At 38.8% G+C, this 20,051-nt stretch overlaps 1 protein-coding gene across 2 annotated transcripts in view; it reads right to left on the reverse strand.

Moving 5' to 3' along the window:
* Positions 1-1,816: 1,816 nt before the first annotated feature.
* GYS2 (glycogen synthase 2) overlaps positions 1,817-20,051 on the reverse strand; it is a 57,495-nt gene continuing 39,260 nt past the window's right edge. Inside the window, exons 12-16 of one of the 2 annotated variants that reach the window (XM_017522955.2) lie at positions 12,543-12,669; positions 7,607-7,702; positions 5,578-5,741; positions 4,426-4,506; positions 1,817-2,297 (exon numbers count right to left, since the gene is read on the reverse strand). In XM_017522955.2, coding sequence (XP_017378444.1) covers positions 2,076-2,297; positions 4,426-4,506; positions 5,578-5,741; positions 7,607-7,702; positions 12,543-12,669 — 690 coding nt within the window. In that variant the 3' untranslated portion in view covers positions 1,817-2,075. The remainder of the gene's footprint in view (positions 2,298-4,425; positions 4,507-5,577; positions 5,742-7,606; positions 7,703-12,542; positions 12,670-20,051) is intronic. The other variant, XM_037736489.1, reaches the window with a different exon arrangement.

Here is a 20,051-nt window from a genome sequence, read left to right on the forward strand (position 1 = left end):
ACCTTCAACACAGATATATGGACTAAAATACCCTGGTCTCCAGGTAGGGCTTTCAGCCACTTTCTGCACAGTTCCCATTGCCCTTCCCTTTTTCTTCCCTTTTTTTGTCTCTATAGCCTACCTCAGCTATCCGGCCTCCATTGTGGGGTCTTAATTATTCTTTGTTTTTTGGAAGTTGCCTTCTCTCCCCCAATACCATCATTGTGGTCCTAAGAGAGGAGAGAGAGGCAAAAGGGCCCTGGCTTGCTCAAGTCAGCCTCTGGCTTGCATTTCTTCTTTATCTGGTTACAATAAATAAAAATGTGTATCTTATCAACCTTGAATGACATTATTTTATCGTGACTAAAAAGAAAGGGAAGTTGGGAATGTAACTTCATTCTGTTCAGTCTTTTCATACTGGACTGTAAATTTCTTTAGAATGAGCTCATTTTTAATTTGATTTGATCCTCACAACCACTGTGTGAAATGGGCCATCTTATCACCCATATTACTCATAGATATTTGGGCTCATTCCATGAAGACTCTTTGGACCTCTCTAAGTAGACTTGACCAGTCCCCCTCCTGAGTCTTCCTTGTACCCTGGAAAACTATTAGTATACACCTGTAACATTTTATACTCTCATCTGTTGATGTAAAACCAGGTCCGTGCAGTCTAACTCTTACCATGGAAGGAACAGTAGTGTCTTGATCAGTTCAGACTGCTGAAACAAAATACCAAAAACTAGATGGCTTATAAACAACAGAAATTTATTTCACACAATTCTGGAACCTGAGAAGTCCAAGATCAAGGTGTCAATAGAATCAGTGTCTGATAGAAGGCCCATTTTCTCATAGATGGCACTTTCTTGCTGTGTCTTCACGTGGTGGAAAGGGCGAAGCGGCTCTCTGGGGCCTCTTTTATAAGGGCAGTAATCCTATTCATGAAAGCTCTGCCCTCATGATCTAATCACTTCCTGAAGGCTCTGCCTTCTTTGTGGATACCATCAGACTGGGGATTAGGATTTCAATACAGACGGACCCAACTTATGATGGTTTGATTTATGATTTTTCAACTTTACGATGGTATGAAAGCAACACACATTCAGTACACTCCTTGACTTACCATGGATTTATATTCTGATAGGCCCATCATAAATTAAAAATATCAGTCGGTTGGCCTGGCATGGTGGCTCATGCCTGTAATCCCAGCACTTTGGGAGGCTGAGGTGGGCAGATCACTTGAGGCCAGAAGTTCAAAGACCAACCTGGCCAATATGGCAAAACCATGTCTCTACTAAAAAGAAATATAAAAATTATCCAGGTGTAGTGGCACATGCCTGTGGTCCCAGCTACTTGGGAGGCTGAGGCATGAGAATTGCTTGAGCCTGGGAGGCTGAGGTTGCAGTGAGCTGAGATCACACCACTGCACTCCAGCGTGGGTGACAGAGCAAGAATCTACCTTAAAAATAAAATAAAATAAAGAAAATATGAATGGGTTTGTCTAAACATAACCCCATTGTAAGTCGAGGAGCACCTATATATGAATTTGGGGGGCACACAAACATTCAAACTATAGCAGGTGGTACAATCCATAAAACGGGTCTTTCTATCAGCTGATCAGGCACCACGCACTTTTTTTCTATTGTTTCTGTCCTTCAACTTGTGAATACATACATTCTTTAAAAGCAACAATTTTTTGAACCTCTATATCTCCCATAAGACCATTTATTCATGCAACTATTATGTACAAGGCACTGTACTGGACACAGAGCCATCTGCTAACAATCATAGTTGCTTCTCCTTGGGGAAAAGGACAAAGAAATGACTTGAGTGGAGGGATGGTGTCACCTGGTTTTAATTAGTGCTCCTCCTCTTGCCTAACTTTATGGGGGAAACAAGGTGTTGGGGAAAATAACTTGGATCTTATTCTAAATTATGAAATTGTCATTCACTCAATTTCTTCCACTTTTTGAGCAGAGAATAAATTCCATTATAATATTTAGAAAGAGAAAATGAAATTTGTGGCATTTTTATTATTTTAAATAATTAGTCTTACTTTGCTTTTCTAAATTAGCTCTATTCAGCACGTGTAGAATTCAGTTCTTGTATTCACCATGCAGCTTTTTCTTCCCATGAGGAACGCGGCTCAGTGAAAATGGTGACTTGATATTTAACCGATCCCTTTCAGCCTCCTCTTCCTCATCGTATCTCTCATCCTCCACTTCATCTTCCACATCGCTGCTCTGCGGACTAGAGGCCTGAGACCCCGAAGGAGAAGGTGGTACTGAGGAAGGCCTGGGATATTTAAATCCTTCTGTCTGTCAAAGACAAAAATAGGACATCAACATCATAACAATTTTTTGGTTTTCAATGATGTAAATTCTATGCATGCACATTCAATTTTTTTAAAGTAGTTATCTTTTGTAGTCCGTTCAGGTGCTATTAAACTTTGCTTCATTTTGATTTTGATATCACCAACCTCAAGAGGAATTCATTAAATATATAGCTATTTTTTATTAAGTACTGAAATGTGCCAGGTGCTATATACATGTTATACCATCTCATCTTTTAACAACACTCTGATAAATTTGTTTTTTCCATTATAGAAGAAAATGGAGGGTTAGAGAGGTCAAGTAGCTTGCCCAACCTCACACAGCAAATAGATAGTAGAGCAAAGATTTGTCCCAGGTCTGTGATGACTCCAGAAGCTTTCATCTCAATTGCCATTTTACATTGCTGATACTGTTAGTCTCTGTGTCATCCTTCGAATTTGCTCAACAAAGCTGCCAAATGTGCCTGGAAATGCCATGGACAGCCACCCCTAGAAGGCATGCTGGAAGTCAGGCCACTTAATTAGCCCAACAATTCCACCAGTTGCTGTTATTTCAGTTAATGATAAAATACCACTAGGCTTTAATTAATTTGCCCTTCTACTTGAGATACTGAGATAATTTATTTGATAAACACATACTGAGCACGAATTATGTATCAGGCACAACAATGCCACTAAGAAACCAGATGAAAAGCATGACTGGTGTGCATATGATTGAATGGGGAGACAGATGTATAAAAGTATCATAGTGCTCGTCACTCTATTTCAACTATTTTATACATTACTATCATGTCACACAGGTACAGTCATTTTAAGGTTCAGATACTTTACCTGTAAGCAATACAACAAAAGAAGTGAGTTCTGCACTTAGGACCTAGCTTGAAGTAGGTGCTCAATACTTATTCAATGTAATAACTGAATAAATAAGTAGATAAGCAGATAAATGAATGAATATTGCTGAATTATCATTAAGTGGAATGACCACCTCTAAATAAGCTAAGCAATCAACTCTGAATGCTAGAATCATAAACATGAAAGACAGAATTTATCGATTGAGGGTTTATGAAAACCTTATCACCTTTTTTATGGGAAAATTTTACCTCAGGTTGACTTTCTAGATCTGTTCCTCTGGAAACTTGATATACAGGTGGAATATAAGTCTTGTTATTAGGCATAATTATCTATGACAACAGTGACCCCGATTGAGAAATTATATCTAAACTGAAAAATCTATAAATACTTGATGAGGAGCCAGAGTTTTTGGGAATCTCTGAATGTGATGACTCTTGTAATTGGGCATATTCCTTGCAGGGAGCATGGAAGCTGGTTTCCAGGGATTTACATGAGATAGAGGCTTCTGTGGGGGATGGAGCTACTAAGCTAAGGTGATCTCATTTGCAATGGTATGGGTCTTATCTTCTTGCACCTAAGATGTCACCTAGTGTGTAGGGGGCCAAAGATGTTTAGTTCTTGGACTACTGTGTAGACTACTCCGAGGACCAATCCCAGTAAAGAGAAATGCCTGATGCTACCCTGCTTCAAGAGGCGCCTCCTATCTTCTACCCTGCTAAGTGAATCTGATGCCAAATGTGGCCTTTGGCAGTCTCATGAACATAAATGTCTAGCTGGATTTTAGAAGACACCTTGGTGGGCATTGCTGGATGGAACATAAATGCTCATCTAGTTCAATTCCTCCTGGGGTGCTGAACTTACTCTATTTTACTCTTGCCAAGTGATCATACTACATTTAAACACTTCCTTGGATAGCAAATTCACTTTCGATTAAAGCAGTCCAATTTATTACTGAACAACTCCCTAAAGCATAAATGTCCATCAGAACCATTTCAAGCATTGAGGTAGAGAAATATTTAATTCAGAGATGCTTCTCTAATGACATGAATTAACTGTCTACTCATCCTATACGTAAGGCTGACTCTGAACTGAGAGCTTTAAGATAGTCTGATTTGTGAGTTCCTCTCTCTCTTCTTTGCTTTGATTCGACATTATGGAAAAGCATTATAGCTGTGTGCATAGTTATTCCAAATTTAAAGGCATTATTTAAGCTTATAAAAAGAAATATAGCTTTCAAAACAAACAATACATTGAATATTTACCGTTGGTGGTGATGTTAGTTCCACATGGAATTTATCTGGAAAAGCTCTGCTTAATGTCAGGTGTCTGGCATGCTGGTAATACTATTGATAGAAAGCCAAATCACAGGTTTAAAAAAGACCCTTAGATATCCCAACAACCAAGTTATTAAATAAGGCTTTTTTCTCCTAGTTCTGAAACATACATATTTTTTTAAAGTGACAGAATCTATGTATTCTATATTTGAGATTCAGGAAAGAAATTACAGTTTATAGTTTTATTATTTTTCAACACACAGGCAAAGAAATACTATGAAAAGCTGGGGGAGAATGCCCATACCGGTCATAATGAGCTCTGAATTGAGCATTAAGGTGATTGAAAACACTGGTTTCATTTCACAGAGAAGCAGTGTGGCATGGAAAAAAGATAGTGCCTGAATATTCAGATAAATCAGGTGTAAATCCTGCTTCAGACCTTAGGTAAGAAATATCACTTCTAAAAGCCTAGTGTATCTATTTTCATTGTAAGATGGAGATAGTAAAATTAATCATCCAGGTCGTAATGAGCGCTGGCATTTGTGTGTGCAGATACTCAGCAAATGGCAGCATCTATCATTCGGCCAAGAGTGTTCAGCACTATGTAGACAGACCCATTAGGTAAAGGCAAAGTCAATCTGTTTATTATGAAACCACCACTGCCGAGCTACGTGAGCATCCAGGTGTTTATAAACATATTGCACGATTGAGAGGAGGTACTTCCTGTACTCATCATTTTGAAAAACTGTATTATTCCCACTCCCTACTATAGTTGAGAAATATGACCACACTATTTCTCTAGAGACAAATGTCATACGGACTTTCCTCTTGATGTTTTCCTAACTTCACAAATGTTTTCTTACACCAGTAACACATCAAGTGAAGCACTGACAATGGAGTAACTGTAAGATTAGTGCTAGGTCCGGATGAACTTGCTATTACGGATAGACTCAAGCTAAACTTGAAGTATTTGGTGTAGGACTTTGTAAATTCATTTAATTTTAAGAAGTTCATGGAGACACTGAGATTTTAACAATTATAATATTGGATTAACTTTAAAGATTAGGACTAGAATCAACATGTTTATAGTCCAGTGGATTTTTTTTAAGTGGTCTGCTGTGTTTATCAAAACTTGCTTACTCTGCCTAAGTATCTCCAATCCAGAAGATCTGAGAGCCTCTCAGTTCGGTTCCTCTGGATAATCCTTTGGCGGCGTGACTGTTTGCAAAATCCATAGAGAAACTGAGTCAGCTGATTGCAAGAATCATCTGGAGAACGGAACCGCCTGTCAACGATGTAAATACCTGAAAACACAAAAACCAAAGCACAAATAAAAGTAGGTCTCATCTTAAACATTTTATGATTTACTCTTTGGTTCCATCAAAGACCTATGCATTATCTACCCCTTACTCAGCAATTACCTCCACTTTATTCTTTTCTAAGGCTCTAATTCACTTCTAATGGTTTATAACCATCACCGACACACAGCCAACAAAGTGGATCTTGCTGAAAATAAATTTGGCAGTCTAGGGATCAGTGGATCAGTGATCCTCCATGAGGTTGCTCACTAGCCAGAATTTCCAGGGCAGGACGTGGATATCTGTGCCTTTTAGGCTCCCCAGTATTCCTCCTGTGCAGCTGTGGCTGAAAACCACAGCTCTAGCCAGAGGAAAGAGCAACACTACACCTGTAAAAGACTAAGGAAAGCCAGGGCTCCGTGGCTCACACCTATAATTCCAGCACTTTGGCAGACAGAGGTGGGTGGATTCCTTGAGCCCAGGAGTTCGAGAACAACATGAGCAACATGGGGAAATCCCATCTCTACATACAAAATTTAGCCAGGCGTGGTGGTGTGTGCCTGTAGCCCCAGCTACTCGGGTGGCTGAGGCAGGAGGATCACCTGAGCCAGAAATATGGAAGCTGCAGTTAGTCAGTATCAGGCTACTGCACTCCAGCCTGGGCAGCAGAGTGAGAGCATGTTTCAAAAAAAAAAAAAAAAAGGAAAGACCCAGGGAATTGGCAAGGTATAGGCAGAGAATGTATCTCATTCTAACTTCTTACTGCTAGGCAATATGAACAGACAGATAATGGTATGCAAATTATTTTGCCATTTTAAACAACTTAAATAATTTAGGTGAATTTTGCTAACTTGAGATGGGCTTTTAAAATAATAACAATAATAATAATATATTTACTCTCTATCTAATGACCAATACAGGTACTCCATGGTTATTTTAATATCACTTCTGGGCAGTAGAAGGGATCAAAATTCAGGGGTAAAAAAAGGTAAAGGACAAAGTTTATCCAAGTTTTGCACTCTTTTTGCAGTAATATATTAATATTAACAGCATTCTTATGTTATTTAGGGACCACATACTTAAAGCTCCTTTTTCCTCCACTTTTAGTTTAGGTTGAGGTGGGTACATGTACACATTTGCTACATGGGTACATTGCGTATTGCTGAGGCTTGGTGTACAAATGATCCCACCGCCCAGGTGATTAACATAGCACCCGGTAGGTAGTCTTTCAACCCACGTCCCCACGCAAGCAGTTCCCAGATGTCTACTGTTTTCATCTTTGTGTCCATATGTATTCAGTGTTTAGCTCCCACTTATACATGGGAACATGCAGTATTTGGTTATGTGTTCCTGCACTAATTCACTTAAGATAATGACTTCCAGCTGCAAACATGTTGCTGCAAAGGACACAATTCTATTTATAAATCTACTTTTTTTTTTTTAGACAGCCTGAGGCTCTGTCACCCAGGCTGGAGCACAGTGGCACAATCTCAGTTCACTGTCACATCTGCCTCCCAGGTTCAAGCGATTCTTGTGCCTCAGCGTCCTGAGTAGCTTGGGTTTCATGCGTGCGCCACCACACCCAGCTAATTTTTTTTTTGTATTTTTAGTAGAGATGGGGTTCAACGATGTTGGCCAAGCTGGTCTCGAACTCCTGATCTCAAGTGATGCCCACCTCAGCCTCCCAAAGTGCTGGTATTACAGCCATGAGCCATCATGCCCGGCCTAAATCGACTTTTAATTAAACAAGAAATAAAAAAACATTAGTTTATTATCAGGATGGCTTTAGAGTTAGGCTTTGTAAAGACCCTGTGCCTTGTTTGGTTTGAGGTCACATCTCCCCAGGTTGAGTTAATGATGAAAAACCTCACCGTAAGCAGTAGGATCAGCCACGTGCTCCTGCATGAAACAGCCAAACCCAGAGAGATTCGTGGTCACACTGGGGATTCCCATCACAGTGCATTCAGCTGCCGGGGAAATAGATCAAAACTCAGCTTCAGACCAGCGCCTGTGTCTTTGTACGCACTCAGAGGAAGAAAAGGCCCTAGTCCTCCTAACAACGGCAGTGTTCACTTTGTGTCAGGCACAACAGTAAACTCTTTACATGTTTCATTAACTTATTTAATCTCTCAACAACCCTGTGAGGTGGGGCTACCATTATCCCCGTCCTACAGCTGAAGAAATTGAGGCACAAAGAAATTAATAACTTGCCTACCTTCACAAAGCCAAGGTTCGTGGTATAGCTGGGATTTGAAGTCAGGTACTCGGCTGCAGAACCCTTGGGCAGAACTGCCAGGCTCTACTGCACCTTCAGTCCCAGCTGGTTTTGTTTTTAGATTCTTTCTAGGCTTTGTTTCTATGTACTTGGCAAATTTATGGAGCAGGTTAAATACATTTTGGACATAACCAGCTTCTTCCTCCATTTAAATCTCTCTTGGCATATATTCCTTCCGCTGTCTCGGGAGTTCAATAAATGGATGATCTCTTTCAGTCCTCCCTCACCTTTTAATCAAAATCTGTTTTCTAGGAAATAACTGATACATCTTAAAAATCTTACTAGTCTCAAGGATGTGTGCATTTTTAAGAATTTATATTTGATAATGGAATTACCCTTGGTTGGTGAGTGGAGATGGATGAAAAAAGATCTTCCCATTCCCATGAAGTAATACAATTTAGACAGCAGCCTTATCTCTTGCTCTGCAAATGCTTTCCCTTGGTTTAGCTACACAGCTACGGAGTTGTGGTTCTCTAATTTTAGTGGCAGGTGGTGCAGAGGAGGAAAGTGGGATGGGGACTATCAGCCCTTTTGAGAGTCTGATGAACATTTTGGAACTCATCTCCAGAAATATTCTTTTTTATCCCTTTTTACACATTTTTATTTCCTCAGACTTCCTCCTGGATTCAGCTCCACCTTTTATGGGAATTGGGAGTTGAAGAGTATCCTATTCTTTTTCCTTTTTTCTTTTTCCTTCCTTCCTTCCTTCCCTCCTTCCTTCCTTCCTTTCTTTTTTCTTTAAGTTCTGGGATACATGTGGTGAACATGCAGGTTTGTTACACAGGTATACATGTGCCATGGTGGTTTGCTGTACCCATCAACCCACCACCTAGGTTTTTTTTTTTTTTTTTTTTTTTTTTTTGAGACGGAGTTTCACTCTTGTTACCCAGGCTGGAGTGCAATGGCACGATCTCGGCTCACCGCAACCTCCGCCTCCTGGGTTCAGGCAATTCTCCTGCCTCAGCCTCCTGAGTAGCTGGGATTACAGGCACGCGCCACCATGCCCAGCTAATTTTTTTGTATTTTTAGTAGAGACGGGGTTTCACCATGTTGACCAGGATGGTCTCGATCTCTTGACCTCGTGATCCACCCACCTCGACCTCCCAAAGTGCTGGGATTACAGGCTTGAGCCACCGTGCCCGGCCCACCACCTAGGTTTTAAGCCCCGCTTGCATTAAGTATTTGTCCTAATGCTCCCCCTCATCTTGCCCCCACCCCCGGCATGGACCCCGATGTGTGATGTTCCCCTCCTTGTGTCCAAGTGTTCTCATTGTTCAACTCCCACTTATGAGTGAGAACACACAGTGTTTGGTTTTCTGTTCCTGTGTTTGTTCACCAAGGATGATGAAAATTTTATATACTTATGTGTATTCTTATATGTATCAATTCACTATGTAGTAAAATTCTAGGTACCCATGAAGTTCAGTATATGTTCATCAAATTAATTTAATAAAATAAGTGCTTATATTTATTTGGCTCTCTGAAAACACATTTTGATGAATACTTTCTGGAGAGAGTTAGATCTAGTAATGCATAAAAAGATTATTCTAAAAAAAATCAGAGAGCTATCTAATATGCTAATGATAAATGTATGCCAACAAAAGTCGCATTCTTTCTAAAACTGTAGGTCAAAGGAAGAGTGGCCAGCTCCCTTGGGATAATGTAAAACACAGACTGACTCATTCACTATGGAGTATTCCAGAAACTCCCTTATTTGTCTATTTATAGTATCTTTTATAACATCTTCTTTGGCCTTTATCTTAAAACATTAGCTATATCTCCCCTATCATTTTTGGGTTAAGTATAACTTTGCCCTATAAAATGAGATTGTGGTGGACAGTCTGCTGTGAGCTCTATAACATTTTTTTGACCTGACAGAAAGGACTTCCCACTTGCCTCAGTCACTCATGCTTTGGTTGTGTGCTCCTCTATCCATGATACTTCCAATAGTAAATTGTGTTACTAGAAATAATAAGGTCAAAAACAAAGTGTTAAGTTCAACAGTGAAATGTGTGCTTTATGCATCTCAGAAGATAGACACCCTATTGCAAGCATTTGAGATATTCATGTGGACGTTTCATAAGTAAGAAGATACCACCTTCACAAAAGTAGACCATTTTTAGATCTGCAAGACAGATACCTGGAGGAGTTAGATACAAACATCTGCTATGTCACGTTTCAAGACAATCCTTTGCCTATTTTTCCCAAGAAATGTTAAAATTTGTATAGCTGCTGGCAAATTATGCTTGGTGAAACCTAGAACAATAGAAAAGGACCCTAATGTTGTTCCTACTGTAAATAATATAGGATTCTATTTTTGTAGAATTTTAAGTTCTATATTTTAATTACAGGATAAGAATGCAAATAATGGCCGGGCGTGGTGGCTCATGCCCGTAATCCCAGAACTTTGGGAGGCCGAGGTGGTTGGATCACCAGAGGTCAGGAGTTTGAGACTAGCCTGGCCAACATGGTGAAACCCCGTCTCTACTAAAAATACAAACATTAGCCGGGCATGGTGGCGGGCGCCTGTAATCCCAGCTACTTGGGAGGCTGAGACAGGAGAATTGCTTGAACCTGGGAGGCAGAATTTGCAGTGAGCTGAGATCGCACCATGGCACTCTAGCCCCTGGGAACAAGAGTAAAAACTCATCTCAAATAATAATAATAATAGAAAAATTTCTTCCTCTTCATAATTCAGCCTGTTATTCCACCTCATCTTGGCCTCTGCTGCTCCTTACTTGAGCTTTATGTTAATGACGACATTGAGATACAAAAGGTAAAATTTATTATCTCCGTTATAAATAAAAACTTTTTCTGAAGTTTTTACATATCACAAGTGAAGAGGCTGGGTGAGGTGGCTCAGACCTATAATCTCAGCATTTTGGGAGGCTGAGGCAGGTGAATCAGTTAAGGCCAACAGTTTGAGACCAGCCTGATCAACATGCTGAAACCCCATCTCAACTAAAAATAATACAAAAATTAGCTGGCCGTGGTGGCATGCATCTGTAATTCCAGCTACTTGGGAGGCTGAGGCAGGAGACTCTCTTGAACCCAGAAGAAGGAGGTTGCAGTGAGCCAAGATCATGCCACTACATTTCAGCCTGGGCAACAGAGTGAGACTCCAGACCAAAGAAATAATAAAATCACAAGTGAAATTTTATTTACATTGGGCAGAAAAATCTCTAATAATTAATAAGAGATGGAAAAGTTATTATTGTATTCTTTGCATTGGCATGTATTTAAAGTATTTGTTTCCCTTTTAATTAGACATTTCAGTGCAAATACAAATCGATTACTTTTTTTAAAAATTTTATTTATTTATTTATTCATTTACTGAGGCTAGTTTTGCTCTTTGGCCCAGGCAAGTGTGCAGTGGCATAATCGTGGCTCACTGCAACCTCTGCCTCCCAGGTTCAAGCAATTCTCCTGCCTCAGCTTCCTGAGTAGCTGGAATTATAAACATCTGCCACCATGCCCAGCTAATTTCTGTGATTTCTTTTTTTTTTTTTTTTTGAGATACAGTCTCACTCTGTCACCTAGGCTGGAGTGCAATGGTATGATCCTGGCTCACTGCAACCTCCGCCTCCCAGGTTCAGGCAATTCTCCTGCCTCAGCCTCCTGAATAACTGAGATTACAGGCATGTGCCACCACGCCCAGCTAATTTTTGTATTTTTAGTAGAGACGAGGTTTCACTATGTTAGTCAGGCTGGTCTCGAACTCCTGACCTCATGATCCACCCGCCTCAGCCTCCCAAAGTGCTGGGATTACAGGCGTGAGCCAACATGCCTGGCCCAAATTGATCACTTTTGATGCTAATGGCAATGATGCTAGTAGGGTCCAGAAAATAAAAATACCTAGTGGATCTGACAATCTACCGCCTGTTAAAATAAAATAATAAAATAAAAAGGAAGGAGAGTGAAGGAGGAGTTTTTGAATGGAATGATGTCATTGTTGACAATACTTACCACTGAATTGCTAGTCTCTCTTAGTACTTATTATTTTGAGGCATAGGAATGTGAAGAAGGCTTTTCACTGTACACCTTTTTACATTTGTTTCCCTACCATGTGACTGTGTTCCCTATTACATATTAAATACAGCCCTTAAATTTTTAGAAAAAAATTCTTCTGGAATAAGTTTTAAAGAACTACATTACTAGACTATTATTTCTTATATTAATCCTACTTATAGTCAATTTCTCCTTCACACTAATAAAGGGGGCAGATAGAGATAGCTAAATAATATATTATCTTCATAATACATTCCTTTTTCTTTGGAATTCATTGAGGCAATATCTCACATACCTCCTAAAATATGCCCAAACTGTGGTATACTTGTATGATCTTTATCTTTATTCTTAAGTATTCATCTACAAACCATAAAATTCATCCCTGAGAGAAATTCAACCAAAATTTAAAGCTGAAGAAACGAAATCTTAGAAATTTAATATCAACTTTGAATATTATATATATGCACATAGAATAATATACTAACAAAATCCAAAACATTCCACATTCTATACATGACACATACCTGGAGTATAACCCCAGGGTTCATAGTATGATGGAAATACTCCAAGGTGACAACCTCTGACAAACTCTTCATAATCCATTGGTAGTAAGGGGCTGGTGGAGGATAGAAACTCTGGGTGCAAAATCACCTGAAAAAGGAAAATTCTAATTAAAAAAAAAAAAAGAAAAAGAAGCAAGTAACGTGAAAAAAATCTTTAATCTGGTTATTTCAGTACTGTAACCATAAAATCCTTGTGTTCTAGATTCATGAAGAAAAAAGAGATAAGACAAAAGAAAGAGGAAAAAGCCTTGGTGGTTTGTTCTCCTCTCTCCATTCTGTAAAAGTGTCTACTCTACATATTTAACTTTCTCGCAGATTCCAAGGCTTAGATTGAAGGATAAGGAGTTAGCATGCTCATTTTTGCTCTCACGCTAAACTACGTCCTCCAATCCAGCTTTGACATGCAATAAAGATTATATTTGATTATCTAATTGCTCCTGTCTTTACTCAATTTGTTCCCAACTCTAGCAGGAAAGAGGGAGCTACATAACGGACCACTCCCACATGCCTTAAGCATGACTTATTCAAGTGAAATGGAACTAAGGCACAGGGAAGACGTTGTAGGAATGCCATCTAGACTATATCATGCTAGAGGACTTCATGCAAGCCACTATCCTCTCTCGCCTAGAGGCCATCACCTCCTAGCATACTTGCCTGCTTCTTTCTGGTCCACTAGGGTCTCTATCAACACAGCTAGACTGATTCTTTAAAAATGTCAGCCACTCCCTTGATTAAAGTTGTTCAGTGGCTTCCTATTTTACCCAGAGTAAAAGCCAAAGTGTTTATCATAGCTTCTAAGCAGCGGGGTGCTGCTAAATATTTAAGAGCTGAAACACTGAAGTATAAATATATATTAGTATATATATTTGTTATAATTTTTAACGACATAAATGATGTATATACAATTACCAAATAATAAAAGATGTTATAACATGTGGATGTTTATAACAACTTTATTCGTAATTGCCAAAACTTGGAAGAAACACAGATGTCCTTCAGTAAGTGAATGAATAAATAAGTTGTGGTACATCCAGACAATGGACTATTATTCAGTGCTAAAAAGAAATAAGCCATCAAGTCATGAAAAGAAATAGAGGAAACGTAAATGCATACTACTAAATAAAAAAAGTTCATCCAAAAATGCTACATGATGTATGATTTCAACTATGTGACAATCTGGAAAAAGTTAAACTATGAAACCAGTAAAAAGATCAGTGGTTTCCAGGGGTTAGGGGTGAGGGAGTGATGAACAGGCAGAGTATAGACAATTTTTAAGGCAGGGGAACTATTCTGTATCATACAATGATGATGAATACATTTGTCAAAACCCATAGAATGTATAACACCAAGAGCGAACCCTGATGTAAACGATGGATCTTGGGTGATAATTATGTGTCAGTGTAGGTTCATCTATCTATTAGAACGAATGCACTGCTCTGGGGGATGCTGATAATGGGGGGTTCTGTGCATGTGAGGGGGCAGAGAGCAAACAGACACTGTACTTTCTGTTCAATTTTGCTGTGAACCTAAAACTGTTCTAAAAGACAAAGTCTGTTAAAAATAGATATAGACAATACTCCTTATTGTGAACTTTATATAGTCAATTAATTCTCACAATTTGCTATTTTTATTTTTGCCAAAATTTTGTATTCATAACCAATTTATGGTCTCGATGGCTGAACGTAGCTCTGACATAAGTGTTGGTTGATTTCCTTTGTTAGTTGTTAGAAGGAGCTGAAATAACAGAGACATTTGTTGAAACTTCATAAGTACATCAATAATGAAAGTGACTTCTTTTCTGGGTCAGATACTAGTTTTTGAACATGGAGAAAATAGTTTTTTTTTGCCTCTCACAATGTAAAAACTACAGATCCAGAAATAATACGAAGTAAACGAAGCCAAGATTTGTAGTGTTTAACTATTTTCATTCTAAAAATACTCCCACTACCACCAAAGCCATTTTCAAGCTACCAGTATAATGTTGCTGAATTCAGAGACAGGGAAAGCAGGAGCACATCATTATAAAGCATTTGCACCATAAAGATCTCACAGACATCAAGAGCCTCAAGTGCACAGGTCATGGTAATGTGCAGTAAATAATTAGGATGAGATTAATTCTGAGCATTACCTTTCATTTAATATAGGTGACTTACTTTTAAGTTTACATAATGTAATTTTAGCAATAGCTGCATTTAAAACTGTCTCACAAAGTCTCTGAACATTTAACTATTGGCTCTTGTGCACCTGTGTGAACCAGTTCTGGGACGACACTGCAAACAAAGAAACAAGAGCAGGGACATTCTGTATTTGCTGTTCAAGTTTGCTCTGAACCTAAAGCTGCTCTAAAAATAAAGTCTATTAAAATGTATATGTACAATACTCCTTATCGTGAATTCTATATAGTCAATTAATTTACACGATGTGCTATTTTGCCTAGCATGTTTGTTTGTTTTTTGGCCCATATTTTGCCCACATGCTATTTTATCCTTCTGGTTCCTACTATTCTATCTGTCTCTCAATTCAGTGATATCACATTGATAGGTTGACAATGGCCTTGGTGACAGTGAGAGTTTTTAGAGAATGAAAATAGGCAAATACTAAAATCATGGCTTGATTTACTGTGCATTGATTTCTGGACACAAGACAGTGATGGAAAAATATTAATAGTTCAGGTTTAGCCTTAAAATGTGTTGTATCTATAGCCATTACATTGTGAGTGGCACAAAATATTACTAATGATGACAGCATGGCTATAATTGGAAAGTTGTGACTACAATAGCTATTTAACTTGCTAACCGTGTGAATGAATTATCCTATTTCTCCCACTTACTACCATTCTCACTGAGCTATTATTAGATTATCACTCAGCATCAGCCATACCTAAGAGGTTATTGAAAATAAATAACATCTGATATAAAAGTACGGGGAATCTCACATTTACAGAAAATTCCAAGTACAATATGAAGAGAATTAATATATTTTCAAAACCACTCATAAACTGCTGACTTGATACCCAGCATTCCCAAGTACTTAATGTATATTTCCCACAAACAAGAGCATTCTTACATAATCTTACATAAACATTAAAATTAGGAAATTCATGCTGATACATACCTTATAATCCTTAAACTCCATTTAAATTTTTCTGATGATTCAAATAATGATTTTTAAACAAAGGATCCAGTTCAGAATTACATATTGCATCAGTTGTCACATCTCTCTAGAGTCCCTCAATTTGGAAGAGTTCATAGGCTTTTTTTGGCTTTCCTGATTATATTATATATGACATATATAAAAAATATATATTTTGAAAGACTATAATCTATTTATTTTGATACATGTTCCTCAATGTGTGTCTGTCTTATGCTTCTTCATAATTAAATTTAGGTTATACATCTTTGGCAGATACATCGCAGAAGTGATGCCGTGTTCTTTTCATTGCATTTTAATCAGGCCGTAAATGTTTTCTATTTTTTTCATTAATGATGATGTTTACTTTGATCTCTTGATTGAGGCCAAGCCTTTTTGGCTTCTCCACTATAAAGTTATTCTTTTTTCTCTTTGTTATTAACAAGCATTGGGGCAGTTATTTTGAAGCTGTGTAAATATCCCATTCCTAATTAAACTTTTAATTACTACTTGTATTGGACTTCTGGTTTCTTATGTCATTCAGTGCACCCTAATTCCTTCCTACCCTTATTTATTTCGATACTCAAATTGTCCATGATTTGGCCAGTGGGAGCCCCTTCAAGATTGTTTCTGTATATATTTAACAAGTCTTCTTTGTTCCTTGAGCATTTCTTTGATTTTTGACAAAAGGAGTTCCAGGCTCACCTTGTACTTTTTACCTGTCACCATTCTAGAATCACCCAATTCCAAAGGCAGCCCTGGTTCTCTTCAGTAGCAAATGGTGTTTAGAAATCAAGACCCAGCTACTAGGTGTGCTCATTGTCATTGGCCTATTACTCCCCCAAATGCTCTGAGTAGACAAAGAACACACACACACACACACACACACACACACACACACACACACTTGGTTTTTGCTACCTTTAATTTGCTACATACTAGGTTGATTTTCTTCTGTGTAACTAATCTTTCTCCACACACTCCCTCACATGCACTGATGCCCTCCTCGCTCCACTCTGGCTCTGATATTGTTTCAGGCTGCTCCTCTTTGTGTCGACATTTCTCAGACTGCTTGGATTCTGATGCCTTCCTCTGAACTTCCACAGTACCCTCCCTGTTCTAGTGCAGATACCTACCTTGTGTTGCCTACCTAATGGCGTTAGAACTTAATTGTTCTGGAAAGGAAAAGGAAAGAGAAAAAGAATACAGACCGGGTGCGGTGGCCCACACCTGCATTTTGGGAGACCAAGGCAGGTAAATCACTTGATGTCAGGAGTTTGAGACCAGCCTGACCAACACAGTGAAATCCCATCTCTACTAAAAATACAAAAATCAGCCAGGTGTAGTGGCATGTGCCTACAATCCCAGCTATTTGGGAGTCTGAGGCAGGAGAATCTGCTTGAACCTGGGAGGCAGAAGTTGCAGTGAGCAGAGATCACGCCACTGCATGCCAGCCTGGGCAACAGAGTAAGCTTCCGTCTTAAAAAAAGAGAGAGAGAGAAAGAAGACAAACTATTTTTACACAAGCACACTATCCTTTTCATGTTTATTCATGAAATAATAAGTATACACTCTTCAGAAGTGATTACTTTGAAGAAAAACCCTAATTTGGATACGTAACAATTATCATTAGATTTGTATAACATTTTATATATTACAAATATACATATTATCTCATTTAATCTTAGTGACATTGTGCAATGGGTAAGGAAGCTAAGACATAAAGAGGCCATTAAATTATCAATTTTAAATCATATGCCAAGGATTAAAGTAAAAAAAAATTAGCAGGCGTGGTGGCTCACGCTTGTAATCCCAGAACTTTGGGAGGCTGAGGTGGGCAGATCACGAGGTCAGGATTTCAAGACCAGCCTGGCCAACATGGTGAAACGCCATCTATACTAAAATACAAAAAAATTAGCTGGGTGTGGTGGTGTGTGCCTGTAGTCCCAGCTACTCAGGAGGCTGAGGCAGGGGAATCGCCTGAACCCAGGCAGCGGAGGATGCCGTGAGCCGAGATCGTGCTACTGCACTACAGCCTGGGAGACAGAGCAAGACTCTGTCTCAAAATAAAAAAAATTCTTAAATCTTTGTTTTATTGAAAAGTTTTACTCCTTGGATAATCAAGGACATTACAAACATTAGTTATATCTCAGCAGATCCTTAAGAAGGAGATCAGTTAAACTTAAGAAGAAATAAAATGATAAAGGATCCAAACCCTAGTACCTAAGAATTCCATCACAGAAATCACAAAATGGCAAAGTAAAAGTGAATAAAATATTTTCATTCATAGAATATGATTTGAGTTTTTATTGTGTGCAAAGTACCACACTACAAAAAGAGACAAAAGACACAGATACTGTCAGACACTGTATCTGGGCCATCAACAAATTGGCAACCCATTGTACTCTCTTGGCAAAAAAGAAGAAAGAGGGATTTGAAAAGCATTGTGTCTACTTCAGCATTTCCAAGCTTAGGAAAATTTGCACAGTCCAGAGCCCATTTTGGAACATGAAAACACCACGGTTTGTTTGGCTCCCAGCCAAACAGAATGACAGCACAACTAAAATAAGAAAACAGCTGCTCTGGCCCTAAACCCACCAATGGCAGAAGCCCAGGGATGAGCCAGGGATATTAGAGGTCAGTTCAAGGTTATAAAGAGGATTAAATGAGATCCTGTATACAAAAGCCCCCAGGAAAGCTTCTGGCTGTCAGCAGGCCCTACCTCGATCAGTAGGAAAAACAAAACAAGAAACGACAAAAACCTGTCTGACTCTATTTTTTCTAGAAGAGAAGTAATGTCTCAGGAAGTTAATTTTTACACTGTGGCAGCCCAGAGTCGAAACATGAAATCTTCAGCCTGAGCTGTCCTCAGCTAAGGCAAAAATGACAAATTCAAATTCAAAATAATCTGCTATGCTTGCTGAATCAAACATGACATTCATATCAAAACCTATCAATGCACTCTGGGAGTTTACAAGCACTCTACAGAGTTTTTAAAGTGAGCAGGTGATTAAGTAGGCACTTGACTCAGCACAGGCCTACGTTATCGCCAAGTTTTAAAAGAATTCTGTTAATAAAATGTAATACCTGATTCTGAATTGAGGGGAGTTTCTCTCAGTGCTTTGAGTATATAGCAAATGTCAGGAAGGTGCTGTACATTTATTTTTTTTGTATGTCTGTGGCTGTCTTATGATAATAAATGAACATCTCAAAATATTCACAACTAAAGCTGTATAGACATAAACTATGAGACAAACTTTCATCTTCACTCACCCTATGAAAGTCAAGTGCTTTGATATCTCTGTGCCTTTTCATCTACTTTTTTTCCTTTGCCTGCCGAGTCTCCTTTCCTGTAATTTTCATAATGAATTTCTGATCATTAATCAAGATCTAGCTAACACGTCATCTTTTTTAATAAAACATCTTACCCAATCCTGCAGGCGAAGATAAATCCACTTTCTTCAACTCTCACCAAACTCTATTCACATCTCTCTTCTAAAAATAATGAGTTCCCATCATGTGTCAGATACTGGGTTAACTACTAAAAGAAGCTAATACTTATTATGAATTTACTATGTGCCAAGCTGTTAAATTCAGCACCTATTTATGAATTTTTTATGAGACGGGTTCCCACTCTGTCGCCCAGGCTAGAGTACAGTGGCACATTCATAGGTGGCTACATCCTCAAACTCCTGGCCTCAAGTGATCCTCCAGCCTCAGCCTTTTGAGTTCACTGGGATTACAGGCAGGACCCACCGTGCTTGGCCCATGTCTAATTTAACCCTCACACTTCTGAGTGTGAGGCTATTTTATCACCATTCACAGATGAGAAGACTGAGGTACAGACAGATGCAGTGAATTTTCAAATTAGATAAGTGGCCGGGATTTAAAGACAGTCTTCATGGACTCAGCCTGTGGCTGCCTTCTTTGTAAATCTGCCAGCCCTGGAAATACAGTTCAGCTTTCTTTCTAGAGATCTTAGTCCCGGGGATCTTGACTGACAGCACCAATTGCCTTCCCTCTGGATCTATTGCAGCAACTGCTCCTAACCTGCAGGAACTGGCAGAAACTAGTACCAGTATGAAGTCATTTCTGCCCAACAGGTGCATTTAATGGGCAATTTTGGTTTGGGGAATCCCTATCCCTATTAATAGGAATCACTATTCAATTGCTCATAGAATCAGACACCTATCTGCCAATCTGAAACTATTTTGGTAAGTGGGAGGTACATATAAAGATAGAATGAAAAGGTTGCTGAATACAAGAAAAAGTTGTATGTAGTAACATTAACACTAATATATTTAAAATAAGTTAATGGTAAACCAGTGTAAACACACACAC

Source organism: Cebus imitator, unplaced genomic scaffold, assembly GCF_001604975.1.
Source record: "Cebus imitator isolate Cc_AM_T3 unplaced genomic scaffold, Cebus_imitator-1.0 Scaffold25, whole genome shotgun sequence".
Classification (NCBI taxonomy): domain Eukaryota; kingdom Metazoa; phylum Chordata; class Mammalia; order Primates; family Cebidae; genus Cebus; species Cebus imitator.